The sequence below is a fragment of the Haliotis rufescens genome, unplaced genomic scaffold (assembly GCF_023055435.1).
Source record: "Haliotis rufescens isolate VD_foot unplaced genomic scaffold, xgHalRufe1.0.p SCAF_538, whole genome shotgun sequence".
NCBI lineage: Eukaryota > Metazoa > Mollusca > Gastropoda > Lepetellida > Haliotidae > Haliotis > Haliotis rufescens.
In genome coordinates this window covers 1-16,796 of record NW_025964266.1, presented here as the reverse complement: position 1 = coordinate 16,796, position 16,796 = coordinate 1, and the positions used below count along the sequence as shown (strand labels likewise).

At 41.4% G+C, this 16,796-nt stretch overlaps 1 protein-coding gene across 1 annotated transcript; it reads left to right on the top strand.

Annotated features, from left to right (window-relative positions):
* Nucleotides 1–325: 325 nt before the first annotated feature.
* On the top strand, nt 326–16,607 carry LOC124114331 (uncharacterized oxidoreductase YjmC-like). The gene is made up of 8 exons (XM_048385119.1): nt 326–586; nt 2,381–2,569; nt 3,387–3,448; nt 7,955–8,008; nt 8,257–8,355; nt 9,179–9,244; nt 9,769–9,838; nt 16,528–16,607. The coding sequence occupies exons 1-8, from the start codon at nt 340–342 to the stop codon at nt 16,590–16,592; spliced, it is 852 nt and encodes a 283-aa protein (XP_048241076.1). The 5' UTR covers nt 326–339; the 3' UTR covers nt 16,593–16,607.
* Nucleotides 16,608–16,796: the final 189 nt, after the last annotated feature.

The window sequence follows — 16,796 nt, the reverse complement described above, 5'->3', positions numbered from 1 at the left end:
ATATATACATATCCATTATATTTAGTGCCATGTATAAAACTGAGACATTAATTGTCTTGTTAAATTAATCATGACATAAATTGCTAATCATTATGAGTACCAGACTGATCTATGCCATAAACAGTTTAGCTGGCAAAGATCAAAATTGATTACTTGATTACTATACATTTTTATTTGCCACAGCCTAGAGTCAGCATTGTAAATGGATTAAATGGAAAATGTTTAAATACAGCCTGTATGCGTTATTCAAATTAAATTTCTAAAAATCTCAAACAGATCTGTTGAAAATATCAAATGAATAATTGGCATAGTATATTGGAGTAACCTCCCTTTGACAAAATGGCAACACTTTGTCAACTTTTCCGTGCTATAAGACTGCTGCAGGCGGGGAGACAGACGCACTGTCAGTGCTTCTACAGTAGTGCATCGGATTCATGGCAGGCTGTTCCCGTCCAGGAAGTCCAGCGATTTATAGAAGAGTGCATGGCAACTGTTGGAACCCGCGCGGACCATGCCACCTCTCTGGCGAACAACTTGGTCACAGCTGATCACAGAGGACACTATAGCCACGGCCTCAACAGACTAGGTGCGTCTTCCGCTGATGGGACCACACCAGGTTGTATAAGGCTGTCGCGGAACAGACGTCCATGGATAAATATGCTTCCACAGATTTTAAAAATTAGAAGTATATTGGAACAGAAATAAGTATTGTATTAGCCGTAAAATGTACAATAATTGTATAAAATAATTCAATTTTTTTAGGCCATTTAATTTTGGTATGAAAGTATTAATTAATCAAATAACTTTTTTATCTTTCTCAGTGCATCATTTTTACATTTGTAAAACGGGAATATCACAAAATTTGGTGCTTAATTCTCATATATATATAGAGAATCTCACCCTCGTGTCTTTTCATATAAAATATATCAACACGAGTTGATAAAAATGGAAAAACTCTGAGGCTTGCCGAGGACTTTTCCACTTTTATCAACAAGTGTTGATATATTTTATATAAAAAGACACGAGGGTGAGATTTTATTTATCATCCAACATCATTTTTCCAACTTGTTCATTTTGTAGACAGTAATAAGCAGTGTCTTAAAGGGCAAGTTCACACGGAAATGAACCTATTTTTCTTGTACTTTTTCCACATTAAAAGTGTTAACATAGAAGTGTCATAGACAAAAATATAAAAATATCACAATTAATTAACATATTTTTCGCATTAAAACTATTTTTTTTTTCACATTTACCAAGTGTTCTATTTCCACAACAAAAACACCATGGCTTATGCCCCTTGCAATATGACGTCATTGGTGCCAATTGATAAACATTATGACGTCATCATGCTTTGTTAGAGCCGCTTCACGTGGTGTAGGTCCAGGTGTGTGATTCTAGCGTCTCAGATGCCAGCCAGCATAGTGTTATGCTGAGTCACCACTGCGCCGGAGTGTGTCGTAGGCCATGTTGTTTTACCGCAAACTGGTACTTGATATCTTTTGCGTTGAGAATAGACAGGGACCCAGTTGAATTGGCACCAATTACGTCATAATCTAAGGGGGATAACTCAGGCCTGTTTAGCTCGAAAAACGAAGGCCTCATAACGACATATCATTTTCACACTATTGTGAGCTTCCTACGTTCACTGTGATAAAAATGAGTGTATATTTTCAAACACAGATACTAATTAATTCTAAAATTGCGTTTTGTTTAGAAAAAGAAAGAAAGTGATTTTTGCGTGTACACTTCCCCTTTAAGTATAAAAAGCTCTGCTAACAGCTTCAGTAGCAGAGCCATTAGTGATGTCATTTGATTGTGATGTCATGGTAACCAATGACATCACAATGGTCTGCAAAGCATTGTGATGCAAATTTCATTCCAGCGATATCTACAATGTAGATATCGCTTGATCTCACCCAAGCGATATCTAGTTGGAGCCAGTTTTGGATGATAAATGATAGTTACGATACAGAAATGAACAAGGGTAAAAATCCTTTTCACACGTGGTATTACATGATTAGGTCAGTCCAGAAGAAGAATAGATATTCTTATAAAGCCAAAAGGAATTACTTTTTGTGTTTGAAAATATGCTAAGAGACTGGTCATTTATTATGGGGTTGGGATGGGTTGGGTGACAGAGCGAATTGGGAGGGTCACGAAACAATATGACTTATTCGGGGAGGGTCATGATAAAATGGACATTTTTAAATGACCGGTCCCTTAATTAGTTGCAATATCTGTGTGTACTACTTTTTACCTTAAAAAAACCCTGACAATATGTATTTCTGCCTTCATTGTCTTGGTATGTTTGCAAGGAATATCAGTAAAACATGATTGACACTATAGTTTCATTTGGCTTGTTTTGTCCTTTCTGCTACAGATTTGTACATCAATGACATAGAGTCAGGGATCACCGTTAGCGACGCCGAGCCCAGCATTATCCGGGAGTCGGCAGCCACAGCCCACGTCGACGGCAACAACGTCCTTGGTCCGGTGGTGGGCAACTTCAGCATGGAACTGGCCATACAGAAAGCCAAGGTTGCAGGGGTAGGCTGGGTGGCTGCAAAAGGTACCGGTACCTCGTATATCCCCGAAAACGTATGATGTTTGAAAACCTATGATCTGAAAATACTGTAGGCAGCAAATAAATGGATCACTTGTTCACTGAGTTCTCAGTTTTATCCGAAACGCTTACGGATGAGTAAAACTTACAAAAAATAAAGGCCCAATATAAATAAATTATTAGATTTTCACCCAAATGTTTTTAAAAAATTGAGGCGGGTGGCATTGTATTTTAGTAGTTATTTTTTTAAACAAGCAGTTCATGGCATCTGTGTATGTCAACTGTGAATGTATGTGATTCACATGAAGCATGAATGTTAGGTCGGATGATGTATAGTCAGTGGTATTCCAAAACATGTGCCCTTGGTAGGCAGATTGGAAAAAGGAAATACCTATTTTGTACAAAATTGGGATTTAAAAAAAATTAATATGAAAAAATATTCAGTATCTTCTCTTTAATGGTCTTGTTATCAGTGAAATACATTCAAATCTGTAGAACCATATATTGGTAATAACTATATTAACAGGAGTAAGGAATTATTTTCCAATTTTGGAATTTTAACTGACATTTGCGGCAAACTAGGGTCTCATATCCACCTAGTGTAGCAGGTGTAGATAAGTCCCTGATCGCGTATTTCATCAGGTAATGAAAGAAGGGGAAACATTTAAGGATTTCTGTCCACGTTACTTGGGTCAATAGCTAGATGATAAGCCATGGGGTGTTTGGTAGTTAAGGGGTGGGGAATGTGAAAATGTGATAATATAATCATTTTGGCATAAACTGTGACTTGTAAATGTAAGTACATTTCTGCTACCTGTTTCAGGGTCCAACCATTTTGGTATTGCGGGCTGGTATTCCATGCTGGCATCTCAACAGGGCCTCCTTGTGAGTTGAAAACAAACAAGTTTCAGTATCGTGAGTGAATAGGCTTTGATTTCAGTGAAGAAAATGTCCTTCACTGCACGGATACATTGGTCAAAGGTTCAAATCCCAGATTTGACATGATCATTGGTTTGTCAGCACCAATATACATACTGTTCTAAGTGGTGTCAGCTCACAAGATACATAAGGGGTTGTTACACAAGATACATAAGGGGTTGTTACACAGGATACATAAGGGGTTGTTACACAAGATACATAAGGGGTTGTTACACAAGATACGTAAGGGTTGTTAAACAAGATACGTAAGGGGTTGTTACACAAGATACATAAGGGGTTGTTACACAAGATACATAAGGGGTTGTTACACAGGATACATAAGGGGTTGTTACACAAGATACATAAGGGGTTGTTCCACAAGATACATAAGGGGTTGTTACACAAGATACATAAGGGGTTGTTACACAAGATACATAAGGGGTTGTTACACAAGACACATAAGGGGTTGTTACACAAGATACATAAGGGGTTGTTACACAAGATACATAAGGGGTTGTTACACAAGATATGTAAGGGGTTGTTCCACAAGATACATAAGGGGTTGTTACACAAGATACATAAGGGGTTGTTACACAAGACACATAAGGGGTTGTTACACAAGATACATAAGGGGTTGTTACACAAGATACGTAAGGGGTTGTTACACAAGATACATAAGGGGTTGTTACACAAGATACGTAAGGGTTGTTACACAAGATACATAAGGGTTTGTTACACAAGATACGTAAGGGTTGTTACAAAAGATACATAAGGGGTTGTTACACAAGATACATAAGGGGTTGTTACACAAGATACATAAGGGGTTGTTACACAAGATATGTAAGGGGTTGTTACACAAGATACATAAGGGGTTGTTACACAAGATACATAAGGGGTTGTTACAAAAGATACATAAGGGGTTGTTACACAAGATACATAAGGGGTTGTTACACAGGATACATAAGGGGTTGTTACACAAGATACATAAGGGGTTGTTACACAGGATACATAAGGGGTTGTTACACAAGATACGTAAGGGTTGTTACAAAAGATACCTAAGGGGTTGTTACACAAGATACATAAGGGGTTGTTACACAAGATACATAAGGGGTTGTTACACAAGATACATAAGGGGTTGTTACACAAGATACATAAGGGGTTGTTACACAAGATACATAAGGGGTTGTTACACAAGATACATAAGGGTTGTTACACAAGATACATAAGGGGTTGTTACACAAGATACATAAGGGGTTGTTACACAAGATACATAAGGGGTTGTTACACAAGATATGTAAGGGGTTGTTACACAAGATACATGAGGGGTTGTTACACAAGATACATAAGGGGTTGTTACACAAGATACATAAGGGGTTGTTACACAAGATACGTAAGGGGTTGTTACACAAGATACGTAAGGGGTTGTTACACAAGATACATAAGGGGTTGTTACACAAGATACATAAAGGAATGAGTGAGTGAGTTAGGTTTAACACCGCTTTAAACAGTATTCCAGTAAGATAACGGTGTGTCAGCTTATTGTTAGAGGAAAGCTCGAAGTGATGCTGGTTTCAGCAATACCACTCCGCAGTATTCCATCTCTATGATGGCTTTGTAAATAATCGAGTCTGCACCAGACAATCCAGTGATTGACATCATGAGTATTGATCTACACAATTGGGGTACGATGACATGCATCAACCAAGTCAGTGAGCCAGACCACCTTATCCTGTTAGTTGCCTCTTGCCGCAAACATGGGTTGCTGAAGATCTATTCTAACCCAGATCTTCACAGGTCTCATGCGCATCGTACCAAAAGATGTTAAGATATGTACTACTTATTGTTACCCTGCCAGGTGCTCGGCATTAAGGGGATAAAACAGGAGTTAGTCGGCCTGGAGTATACTGTGTCTCAGGTGGGTATTCAAGTTAAACAGTGGCATGGTATTGTATCTCAGCAGGCTAGCACTATAAAACCAGAGGAAGTTCAGACTACACACACACACACATGCATGCATGTTGCAATATACCGTATTCAACGTAATAAGCTCTTAAAAGTGCCCACTAGTGAAGAATCCCAATTGCACCCCTTCCGATTGATCATTGTACACAAGACGTATTTATTCGTGTGTTATATGCTCCCTTAATTATTGGCAATTAATTTCTGGAAAATTATATCTGTCATATATAAACTTTTCAGGCTGTCAGCATAAACCACAAAATTTACGATATTTCAACTATACGATATTTTGTTCACCAAAATAATATTTTAATAAGAGCCCCCTATTTCTAATTTTGAGAGCGCCCTGGGCGCTTATTACGTCGAATACGGTAAGTGCAATAATCTTGAATGTGATGTTGAATGTCACCTAACCTCAACTCAACTCACCAGCAAGCTATCTTGTGTAATAGTGTGAGTGAGTAATTATCTCTTTCAGCTTGTAAAAGTAGCGGGGGTAGAATAGGTCTTCAGCAACCCATTCTTGCCGTAAAAGGCGACTATGCTTGTCGTAAGAGGCGACTAACGGAATCGGGTGGTCAGGCTCGCTGACTTAGTTGATGCATATCATCAATCCCAATTGCGTGGATCGATGCTCATGACATCAATCACTGGATTGTCTGGTCCAGACTTGATTACTTACAGACCGCCGTCATATAGCTTGAATATTGCTGAGCGCGGCATTAAACAACAAACAAACACACAAACAAAAACGAACATGTATTGGTAGCTGAGTTATGTTGAAGCATGTGTAACTCAGATGTTGTCTAGGTAAGGACTGCTTCTCAAACTAGTTGCTCTTAGAGATGTGCAAGTCGTGTTATATACCGGCTAATGGTCCAAACCATATGTTACTGTTTAAGTTACCGTGTTTTCTTGAGTATGGTGCACACGCAAGTATGCGCACCCCACTCTAGCGAATTCAGTATTTTTGAGAAAAAAAAATTATAAATATTTTGTGCAGAAAAAAATTACAACGCACCCCTTCAGCGAACTCCGGTAAACGGGTCATAAGAAACTTGGTCAGTACAAATTTGAAATTTGAGATACAAAATCACCAGACATGTTGATTTTCAGTTTACATTATATTTTTTTGTTCTGCTTGGCATTATTTTACATCCAGGGATTAAGATAATTTCTCCTAAACTAAGCCGGAAACAGCAATCAGCTGTACACAGGTTTTCTTGGAATCTACCGGTGATTCGGTTAAAACTTACCCAATGATATAAGTTTAAAGGATTTTAATTCAAGGATCGGGAAAAAAGGTATCTGGAACTATTTTTTTATCAGAAATATTATATTCCAATATCATGTTATTTTTTCTGCAGCTTTAATTAAATATATTTAGAATAACAAGCATAGCACTTCGGTGCAGCTGATTGCGACTGTTGATTATATTTATCGCATGGAACAATTTAACCAGTAGCCGTTGAGGCTCCCGCGCACGTGATCGTGAGAACTATATGTTGATTTAGTACAATCCCAAATCTGGCATCACGCCAAATCACAGCCTCACTCAGTGCCCAGCAATGTCTAAGGTGAGGTGAGGTGAGGTGAAATTGGGTTTAACATCGCGTCCAAGATTATTGCACCTATATAGCGATGTGCATGCACGTGTGTGTGTGTGTGGCTGCTTGTACTAGTCCGGACTGATGACAATTTATAGTGCTAGCCCACTGAGATACCATGCCACAGTTTAACATGAATACCCCACTCGACACAGTATACTGACTCCGAGCCGACCAGTCCTTGTTTTAGCCTTAAGGCCGAGCGCCAGACAGGGTAACAACAAGTACCATCTTTCAACGTCTTTTGGTATGACGCGAAAGGGGATCGAACCCCGTATCTTCTGCTCTCCGGGCGGACGCTCTACCACTAGACCATGGAGGCGGTCCAATGTCTAAAAGCCAAGACTATATAGGCAATACACACAAGCACCAAACCTACTCTATATATACTGTACTATACCATTTCAATCAATCATGACTGACTCACGCAACAGTACCGAGGAGTGAGTTCAGTTAAAAGCTAGTTTGAACAGTATTCCGTTTATATCACGGCATGTCAATGTATTGTGGGAGGAAAGCCCAAAGTGATGCAGGTCTCACTCATTTTGTGGTGAAACTCACAAGCACGATCATAGGTTTCTGGCGTGGCCAAGGGACACAACCCTGTGCAGCGAAATGAGGCGCCTTAGGCACCCGTGCCCCCTCCATTGTTTGTAGTATTGCTTCCGTACAGTGAAGGACAATCCTGGCTCACTTTCACACCAACTTCAAAAGAAGTCCTCTAAGTTTGCAAGTGAATGTCTTTTATCCAGTCGTATATGAAATTGTATGTAAAAATGTGTGAATACTGTTAGATTTAATGTTGTGACTAATCGTTGTTTGTAATACTGTATGTAATGATGTGTTACAAAGTGTTGTTGTTGTTGTTCATGGTAATATAACGTAGTAAGATTGTTGTTTGTTGCAGGGAATGGCGTTCACCAACACCTCCCCGCTGTCAGTACCTACGAGAGCCAAGAAGGTAGAGTGGAGACTGGAAAAATAAACCCAGGCTTGCAGTGATTGTCAATACTTTGTGAGGTTTATGTACACATTGTTCCTCGATCACCACATCTTGGATGTTTAGTACAAAGAACTGACGATATCTTTAGTATGAAGTACAGACGATACAAGTTCTAGTTATTGTCACCCTAGAGAACCAGCTATAACTCCCTCAGGGGTACAATGTATTCCCAACACCCTCCTGACGTCCCTTATATCTCCCTGCAGGCTACGCTGGGCACAAACCCTCTATCTCTGGCAGCTCCAGCTCGCAGTGGTGACGAGTTTGTACTGGATATGGCCACCACGACAGTAGCACTGGGCAAGGTATGGAACCTCGAATCATATTGTGTCTCTGTTATTCTCTGATCATACAGAAAAATTCAGTAATTTCAGCTTCAAGTGTTTATATACTTCTTGTGTCAGCATGACATTTTACACTCTGCAGTGATAATGGTATAGATTTCCACCTAGGAGAATCATGATAATGAATATGGATCACGTAGTTGTTTGTGTCATCCGCCATAAGGTTTTCATAAGACATATATATATAATGACAAGCACTGTCACTAGAGTAAGTTCTTCAGCAACCCATGCTTGCCATAAAAGTTGACAATATTTGTTGTAAGAGGCGACTAACGGGGTCGGGTGGTCAGGCTCGCTGACTTGGTTAATGCATGTCATCGTATCCCAATTGATTGATGCTTATGATATCAGTCACTGGATTGTCTGGTCCCGACTTTTATTTACAGACCGCCATCATATAGCTTGAATGTTGTTTAGTGTGGCATTAAACAAGAAACAAACAAACTAGAATAAGTTGACATGCAGTGGTTGTTATTGTTCATAGTTATGACCTGTGACTCACAGTAAGATCAAACACCCTGTGATACACTCATGTTGGTTTCACAATACTGAATGTGGTATCGACCTTTTCGTACATCGCTTCTTGAGTGCCAATCATCCTATGTGGCAATATTCATTGTGCAGATTGTGTGTCACTGTGCCCCACAGGGTGAATCAGTGCTCTTGTTATCAGCCACTGGTTTATCTGTCTCAGACAATTATTTACAGGCTGCCATGATTTGGCAGGAATAATGATAAGCAACATTGCCTCAGTTGCTCACTCATGACATGCTCCTCTCCTCAGATCGAACTCCACGACCGCAAAGGCATCAAGATCCCCAACAGCTGGGGTGTGGACAAGCATGGTCGGGTAAGTCACCTCCCAACACACGGTGAGTCACCACATTACAGCCTCACCTGTCACGCAGGGTGAGTCAATACCCTACCGTACCCGTGAAGATCTGGGGTAGAAAAGGTCTTCAGCAACCCATGCTTGCCGTAAAAGGCGACTAAGCTTGTCGTAAGAGGCGACAAACGGGATCAGGTGGTCAGGCTCACTGACTTGTTTGATGCATGTCATCGACCTCAATTATGTAGAATCACTGAATTGTCTGGTCACGACTTGATTATTTACAGACCGCCATCATATTGCTGGAATATTGCTGATGTGGCGTTAAATAACAAAGCTATGCCCTACAGCCTCACCCGTCACACAGGGTCAAATAGAAATAAAACTCAAAACTGTTGACAAGATAATAGTATGCATAATAAGACATCTTGAGGAATTTGGGGATACACCCCAATGCCCTGCACAATAACATGTGACTTGTTGACGCCCACACCTGACAGTATGTGATGTCTGCCCCCACTACACCCAACCCTTGTGTGTTGCAGGAGTCCAATGACCCGAAGACTGTGATAGAGGGTGGAGGCCTCATGATGGTTGGGGGATCAGAGCTCACAGGTACAACTTGTGAAGTACATTTTCCCGATGCAAGGGAGTTAACTGACTATAAAAGTCCAGTTTCCACCCTTGCCGATCTAGCCTGGTATTATTGAGTTACATTTTGGCTGGACTAACAAGTCTATGCATAGTCCAATCAGACAAAATCCTGTTCGTAAACTGAGTTTGGTCAATTGCAGGATTTGACAATCATATCGTGATTATCACAGATAGGTTGGCAGGCATATTGTGATTATCACAGACAGGTTGACAGTCATATTGTGATTATCACAGACAGGTTGACAGTCATATTGTGATTATCACAGACAGGTTGACAGTCATATCTTGATTATCACAGATTGGTTGGCAGTCATATCTTGATTATCACAGATAGGTGGACAGTCATATCATGATTATGACAGATGGGTTGACAGTCATATTGTGATTATCACAGATTGGTTGGCAGTCATATCTTGATTATCACAGATAGGTGGACAGTCATATTGTGATAATCACAGACAGGTTGACAGTCATATTGTGATTATCACAGACAGGTTGACAGTCATATTGTGATTATCACAGATTGGTTGGCAGTCATATCTTGATTATCACAGATAGGTGGACAGTCATATCATGATTATGACAGATGGGTTGACATTCATATTGTGATTATCACAGATTGGTTGACAGTCATATTGTGATTATCAAAGACAGGTTGACAGTCATATCATGATTATGACAGATGGGTTGACAGTCATATTGTGATTATCACAGACAGGTTGACAGTCATATTGTGATTATCACAGATTGGTTGGCAGTCATATCATGATTATGACAGATAGGTGGACAGTCATATCATGATTATGACAGATGGGTTGACAGTCATATTGTGATTATCACAGATTGGTTAGCAGTCATATCTTGATTATCACAGATAGGTGGACAGTTATATCATGATTATGACAGATGGGTTGACAGTCATATTGTGATTATCACAGATTGGTTAGCAGTCATATCTTGATTATCACAGATAGGTGGACAGTTATATCATGATTATGACAGATGGGTTGACAGTCATATTGTGATTATCAAAGACAGGTTGACAGTCATATCATGATTATGACAGATGAGGTGACAGTCATATTGTGATTATCACAGATTGGTTGGCAGTCATATCTTGATTATCACAGATAGGTGGACAGTCATATCATGATTATGACAGATGGGTTGACAGTCATATTGTGATTATCAAAGACAGGTTGACAGTCATATCATGATTATGACAGATGAGGTGACAGTCATATTGTGATTATCACAGATTGGTTGGCAGTCATATCTTGATTATCACAGATAGGTGGACAGTCATATCATGATTATGACAGATGGGTTGACAGTCATATTGTGATTATCACAGATTGGTTGGCAGTCATATCTTGATTATCACAGATAGGTGGACAGTTATATCATGATTATGACAGATGGGTTGACAGTCATATTGTGATTATCAAAGACAGGTTGACAGTCATATCTTGATTATCACAGATAGGTGGACAGTTATATCATGATTATGACAGATGGGTTGACAGTCATATTGTGATTATCAAAGACAGGTTGACAGTCATATCATGATTATCACAGATAAAACGTTAAAGTGTTCTGTGGGTGGGTACAAGGGTTAAAGTGTTCTGTAGGTTGGTACAAGGGTTACAGTGTTCTGTGGGTGGGTACAAGGGTTACAGTGTTCTGTAGGTGGGTACAAGGGTTACAGTGTTCAGTAGGTGTGTACAAGGGTTACAGTGTTCTGTAGGTGGGTACAAGGGTTACAGTGTGTTCTGTATGTGGGTACAAGGGTTACAGTGTTCTGTAGGTGGGTACAGGGTTACAGTGTGTTCTGTATGTGGGTACAAGGGTTACAATGTTCTGTATGTGGGTACAAGGGTTACAGTGTTCTGTAGGTGGTTACAGGGTTACAGTGTTCTGTAGGTGGGTACAAGGGTTACAGTGTTCTGTAGGTGGGTACAGGGTTACAGTGTTCTGTATGTGGGTACAAGGGTTACAGTGTTCTGTAGGTGGGTACAAGGGTTACAGTGTGTTCTGTAGGTGGGTACAAGGGTTACAGTGTTCTGTAGGTGGGTACAAGGGTTACAGTGTTCTGTAGGTGGGTACAGTGTTACAGTGTGTTCTGTATATGGGTACAGTGTTACAGTGTGTTCTGTATGTGGGTACAAGGGTTACAGTGTGTTCTGTATGTGGGTACAAGGGTTACAGTGTGTTCTGTATGTGGGTACAAGGGTTACAGTGTTCTGTAGGTGGGTACAAGGGTTACAGTGTTCTGTAGGTGGTTACAGGGTTACAGTGTTCTGTAGGTGGGTACAAGGGTTACAGTGTTCTGTAGGTGGGTACAAGGGTTATAGTGTTCTGTAGGTGGGTACAAGGGTTACAGTGTTCAGTAGGTGGTTACAGGGTTACAGTGTTCTGTAGGTGGGTACAAGGGTTATAGTGTTCTGTAGGTGGGTACAAGGGTTACAGTGTTCAGTAGGTGTGTACAAGGGTTACAGTGTTCTGTAGGTGGGTACAAGGGTTACAGTGTTCTGTAGGTGGGTACAGTGTTACAGTGTGTTCTGTATATGGGTACAGTGTTACAGTGTGTTCTGTATGTGGGTACAAGGGTTACAATGTGTTCTGTATGTGGGTACAAGGGTTACAGTGTGTTCTGTATGTGGGTACAAGGGTTACAGTGTTCTGTAGGTGGGTACAAGGGTTACAGTGTTCTGTAGGTGGTTACAGGGTTACAGTGTTCTGTATGTGGGTACAGGGGTTACAGTGTTCTGTAGGTGGGTACAAGGGTTACAGTGTTCTGTAGGTGGGTACAAGGGTTACAGTGTTCTGTAGGTGGGGACAAGGGTTACAGTGTTCTGTGGGTGGGTACAAGGGTTACAGTGTGTTCTGTAGGTGGGTACAAGGGTTACAGTGTTCTGTAGGTGGGTACAAGGGTTACAGTGTTCTGTAGGTGGGTACAAGGGTTACAGTGTGTTCTGTATGTGGGTACAAGGGTTACAGTGTTCTGTAGGTGGGTACAGGATAACAGTGTGTTCTGTATGTGGGTACAGGGTTACAGTGTTCTGTAGGTGGGTACAGGGTTACAGTGTTCTGTAGGTGGGTACAGGGTTACAGTGTTCTGTAGGTGGGTACAAGGGTTACAGTGTTCTGTAGGTGGGTACAAGGGTTACAGTGTGTTCTGTAGGTGGGTACAAGGGTTACAGTGTTCTGTATGTGGGTACAGGGTAACAGTGTGTTCTGTAGGTGGGTACAGGGTTACAGTGTTCTGTAGGTGGGTACAGGGTTACAGTGTTCTGTATGTGGGTACAGGGTTACAGTGTTCTGTAGGTGGGTACAGGGTTACAGTGTTCTGTAGGTGGGTACAAGGGTTACAGTGTTCCGTAGGTGGGTACAGGGTTACAGTGTTCTGTAGGTGGGTACAAGGGTTACAGTGTGTTCTGTATGTGGGTACAAGGGTTACAGTGTTCTGTAGGTGGGTACAAGGGTTACAGTGTTCTGTAGGTTGGTACAAGGGTTACAGTGTTCTGTAGGTGGGTACAGGGTTACAGTGTTCTGTATGTGGGTACAAGGGTTACAGTGTGTTCTGTATGTGGGTACAAGGGTTACAGTGTTCTGTAGGTGGGTACAGGGTTACAGTGTTCTGTATGTGGATACAGGGTTACAGTGTTCTGTAGGTGGGTACAAGGGTTACAGTGTGTTCTGTATGTGGGTACAAGGGTTACAGTGTTCTGTAGGTGGGTACAAGGGTTACAGTGTGTTCTGTAGGTGGGTACAGGGGTTACAGTGTTCTGTAGGTGTGTACAAGGGTTACAGTGTTCTGTAGGTGGGTACAGGGTTACAGTGTTCTGTAGGTGGGTACAAGGGTTACAGTATGTTCTGTATGTGGGTACAAGGGTTACAGTGTTCTGTAGGTGGGTACAAGGGTTACAGTGTGTTCTGTAGGTTGGTACAGGGGTTACAGTGTTCTGTAGGTGGGTACAAGGGTTACAGTGTGTTCTGTATGTGGGTACAAGGGTTACAGTGTTCTGTAGGTGGGTACAGGGTTACAGTGTTCTGTATGTGGATACAGGGTTACAGTGTTCTGTAGGTGGGTACAAGGGTTACAGTGTGTTCTGTATGTGGGTACAAGGGTTACAGTGTTCTGTAGGTGGGTACAAGGGTTACAGTGTGTTCTGTAGGTGGGTACAGGGGTTACAGTGTTCTGTAGGTGTGTACAAGGGTTACAGTGTTCTGTAGGTGGGTACAGGGTTACAGTGTTCTGTAGGTGGGTACAAGGGTTACAGTATGTTCTGTATGTGGGTACAAGGGTTACAGTGTTCTGTAGGTGGGTACAAGGGTTACAGTGTGTTCTGTAGGTGGGTACAGGGGTTACAGTGTTCTGTAGGTGGGTACAAGGGTTACAGTGTTCTGTAGGTGGGTACAGGGTTACAGTGTTCTGTATGTGGGAACAAGGGTTACAGTGTGTTCTGTATGTGGGTACAAGGGTTACAGTGTTCTGTAGGTGGGTACAAGGGTTACAGTGTGTTCTGTATGTGGGTACAAGGGATACAGTGTTCTGTAGGTGGGTACAAGGGTTACTGTGTTCTGTAGGTGGGTACAAGGGTTACGGTGTTCTGTATGTGGGTACAGGGTTACAGTGTGTTCTGTTTGTGGGTACAAGGGTTACAGTGTGTTCTGTAGGTGGGTACAAGGGTTACAGTGTGTTCTGTAGGTGGGTACAGGGTTACAGTGTGTTCTGTATGAGGATACAAGGGTTACAGTGTGTTCTGTAGGTGGGTACAAGGGTTACAGTGTGTTCTGTAGGTGGGTACAGGGTTACAGTGTGTTCTGTAGGTGGGTACAAGGGTTACAGTGTGTTCTGTAGGTGGGTACAGAGTTACAGTGTTCTGTACATGGGTACAAGGATTATAGTGTGTTCTGAAGGTGCATACAAGGGTTATAGTGTTTTATGTGTTCTGTAGGTGGGTACAAGGGCTACGGTCTGTCCATGCTGGTGGAGGTTTATAGTGTGTTCTGTGTTTTTTTGGTGGGTACAAGGGTTACAGTGTGTTCTGTAGGTGCATTCAAGGGTTATAGTGTGTTCTGTGTTTTTTAGGTGGGTACAAGGGTTACAGTGTTCTGTAGGTTGGTGCAAGGGCTACGGTCTGTCCATGCTGGTGGAGGTTTATAGTGTGTTCTGTGTTCTGTAGGTGCATACAAGGTTTATAGTGTGTTCTGTGTTCTGTAGGTGCATACAAGGTTTATAGTGTGTTCTGTGTTCTGTAGGTGCATACAAGGGTTATAGTGTGTTCTGTGTTCTGTAGGTGCATACAAGGTTTATAGTGTGTTCTGTGTTCTGTAGGTGCATACAAGGGTTATAGTGTGTTCTGTGTTCTGTAGGTGCATACAAGGTTTATAGTGTGTTCTGTGTTCTGTAGGTGCATACAAGGTTTATAGTGTGTTCTGTGTTCTGTAGGTGCATACAAGGGTTATAGTGTGTTCTGTGTTCTGTAGGTGCATACAAGGGTTATAGTGTGTTCTGTGTTCTGTAGGTGCATACAAGGTTTATAGTGTGTTCTGTGTTCTGTAGGTGCATACAAGGGTTATAGTGTGTTCTGTGTTCTGTAGGTGCATACAAGGGTTATAGTGTGTTCTGTGTTCTGTAGGTGCATACAAGGGTTATAGTGTGTTCTGTAGGTGCATACAAGGTTTATAGTGTGTTCTGTGTTCTGTAGGTGCATACAAGGGTTATAGTGTGTTCTGTAGGTGCATACAAGGGTTATAGTGTGTTCTGTAGGTGCATACAAGGTTTATAGTGTGTTCTGTGTTCTGTAGGTGCATACAAGGGTTATAGTGTGTTCTGTGTTCTGTAGGTGCATACAAGGGTTATAGTGTGTTCTGTGTTCTGTAGGTGCATACAAGGTTTATAGTGTGTTCTGTGTTCTGTAGGTGCATACAAGGGTTATAGTGTGTTCTGTGTTCTGTAGGTGCATACAAGGTTTATAGTGTGTTCTGTGTTCTGTAGGTGCATACAAGGGTTATAGTGTGTTCTGTGTTCTGTAGGTGCATACAAGGGTTATAGTGTGTTCTGTGTTCTGTAGGTGCATACAAGGGTTATAGTGTGTTCTGTGTTCTGTAGGTGCATACAAGGGTTATAGTGTGTTCTGTGTTCTGTAGGTGCATACAAGGTTTATAGTGTGTTCTGTGTTCTGTAGGTGCATACAAGGTTTATAGTGTGTTCTGTGTTCTGTAGGTGCATACAAGGTTTATAGTGTGTTCTGTGTTCTGTAGGTGCATACAAGGGTTATAGTGTGTTCTGTGTTCTGTAGGTGCATACAAGGGTTATAGTGTGTTCTGTGTTCTGTAGGTGCATACAAGGGTTATAGTGTGTTCTGTGTTCTGTAGGTGCATACAAGGGTTATAGTGTGTTCTGTGTTCTGAAGGTGCATACAAGGGTTATAGTGTGTTCTGTGTTCTGAAGGTGCATACAAGGGTTATAGTGTGTTCTGTGTTCTGTAGGTGCATACAAGGGTTCTAGTGTGTTCTGTGTTCTGTAGGTGCATACAAGGGTTATAGTGTGTTCTGTGTTCTGTAGGTGCATACAAGGGTTCTAGTGTGTTCTGTGTTCTGTAGGTGCATACAAGGGTTATAGTGTGTTCTGTGTTCTGTAGGTGGGTACAAGGGCTACGGTCTGTCTATGCTGGTGGAGGTTTATAGTGTGTTCTGTGTTCTGTAGGTGCATACAAGGGTTATAGTGTGTTCTGTGTTCTGTAGGTGCATACAAGGGTTATAGTGTGTTCTGTGTTCTGTAGGTGGGTACAAGGGCTACGGTCTGTCTATGCTGGTGGAGGTTTATAGTGTGTTCTGTGTTCTGTAGGTGCATACAAGGGTTATAGTGTGTTCTGTGTTCTGTAGGTGCATACAAGGGTTATAGTGTGTT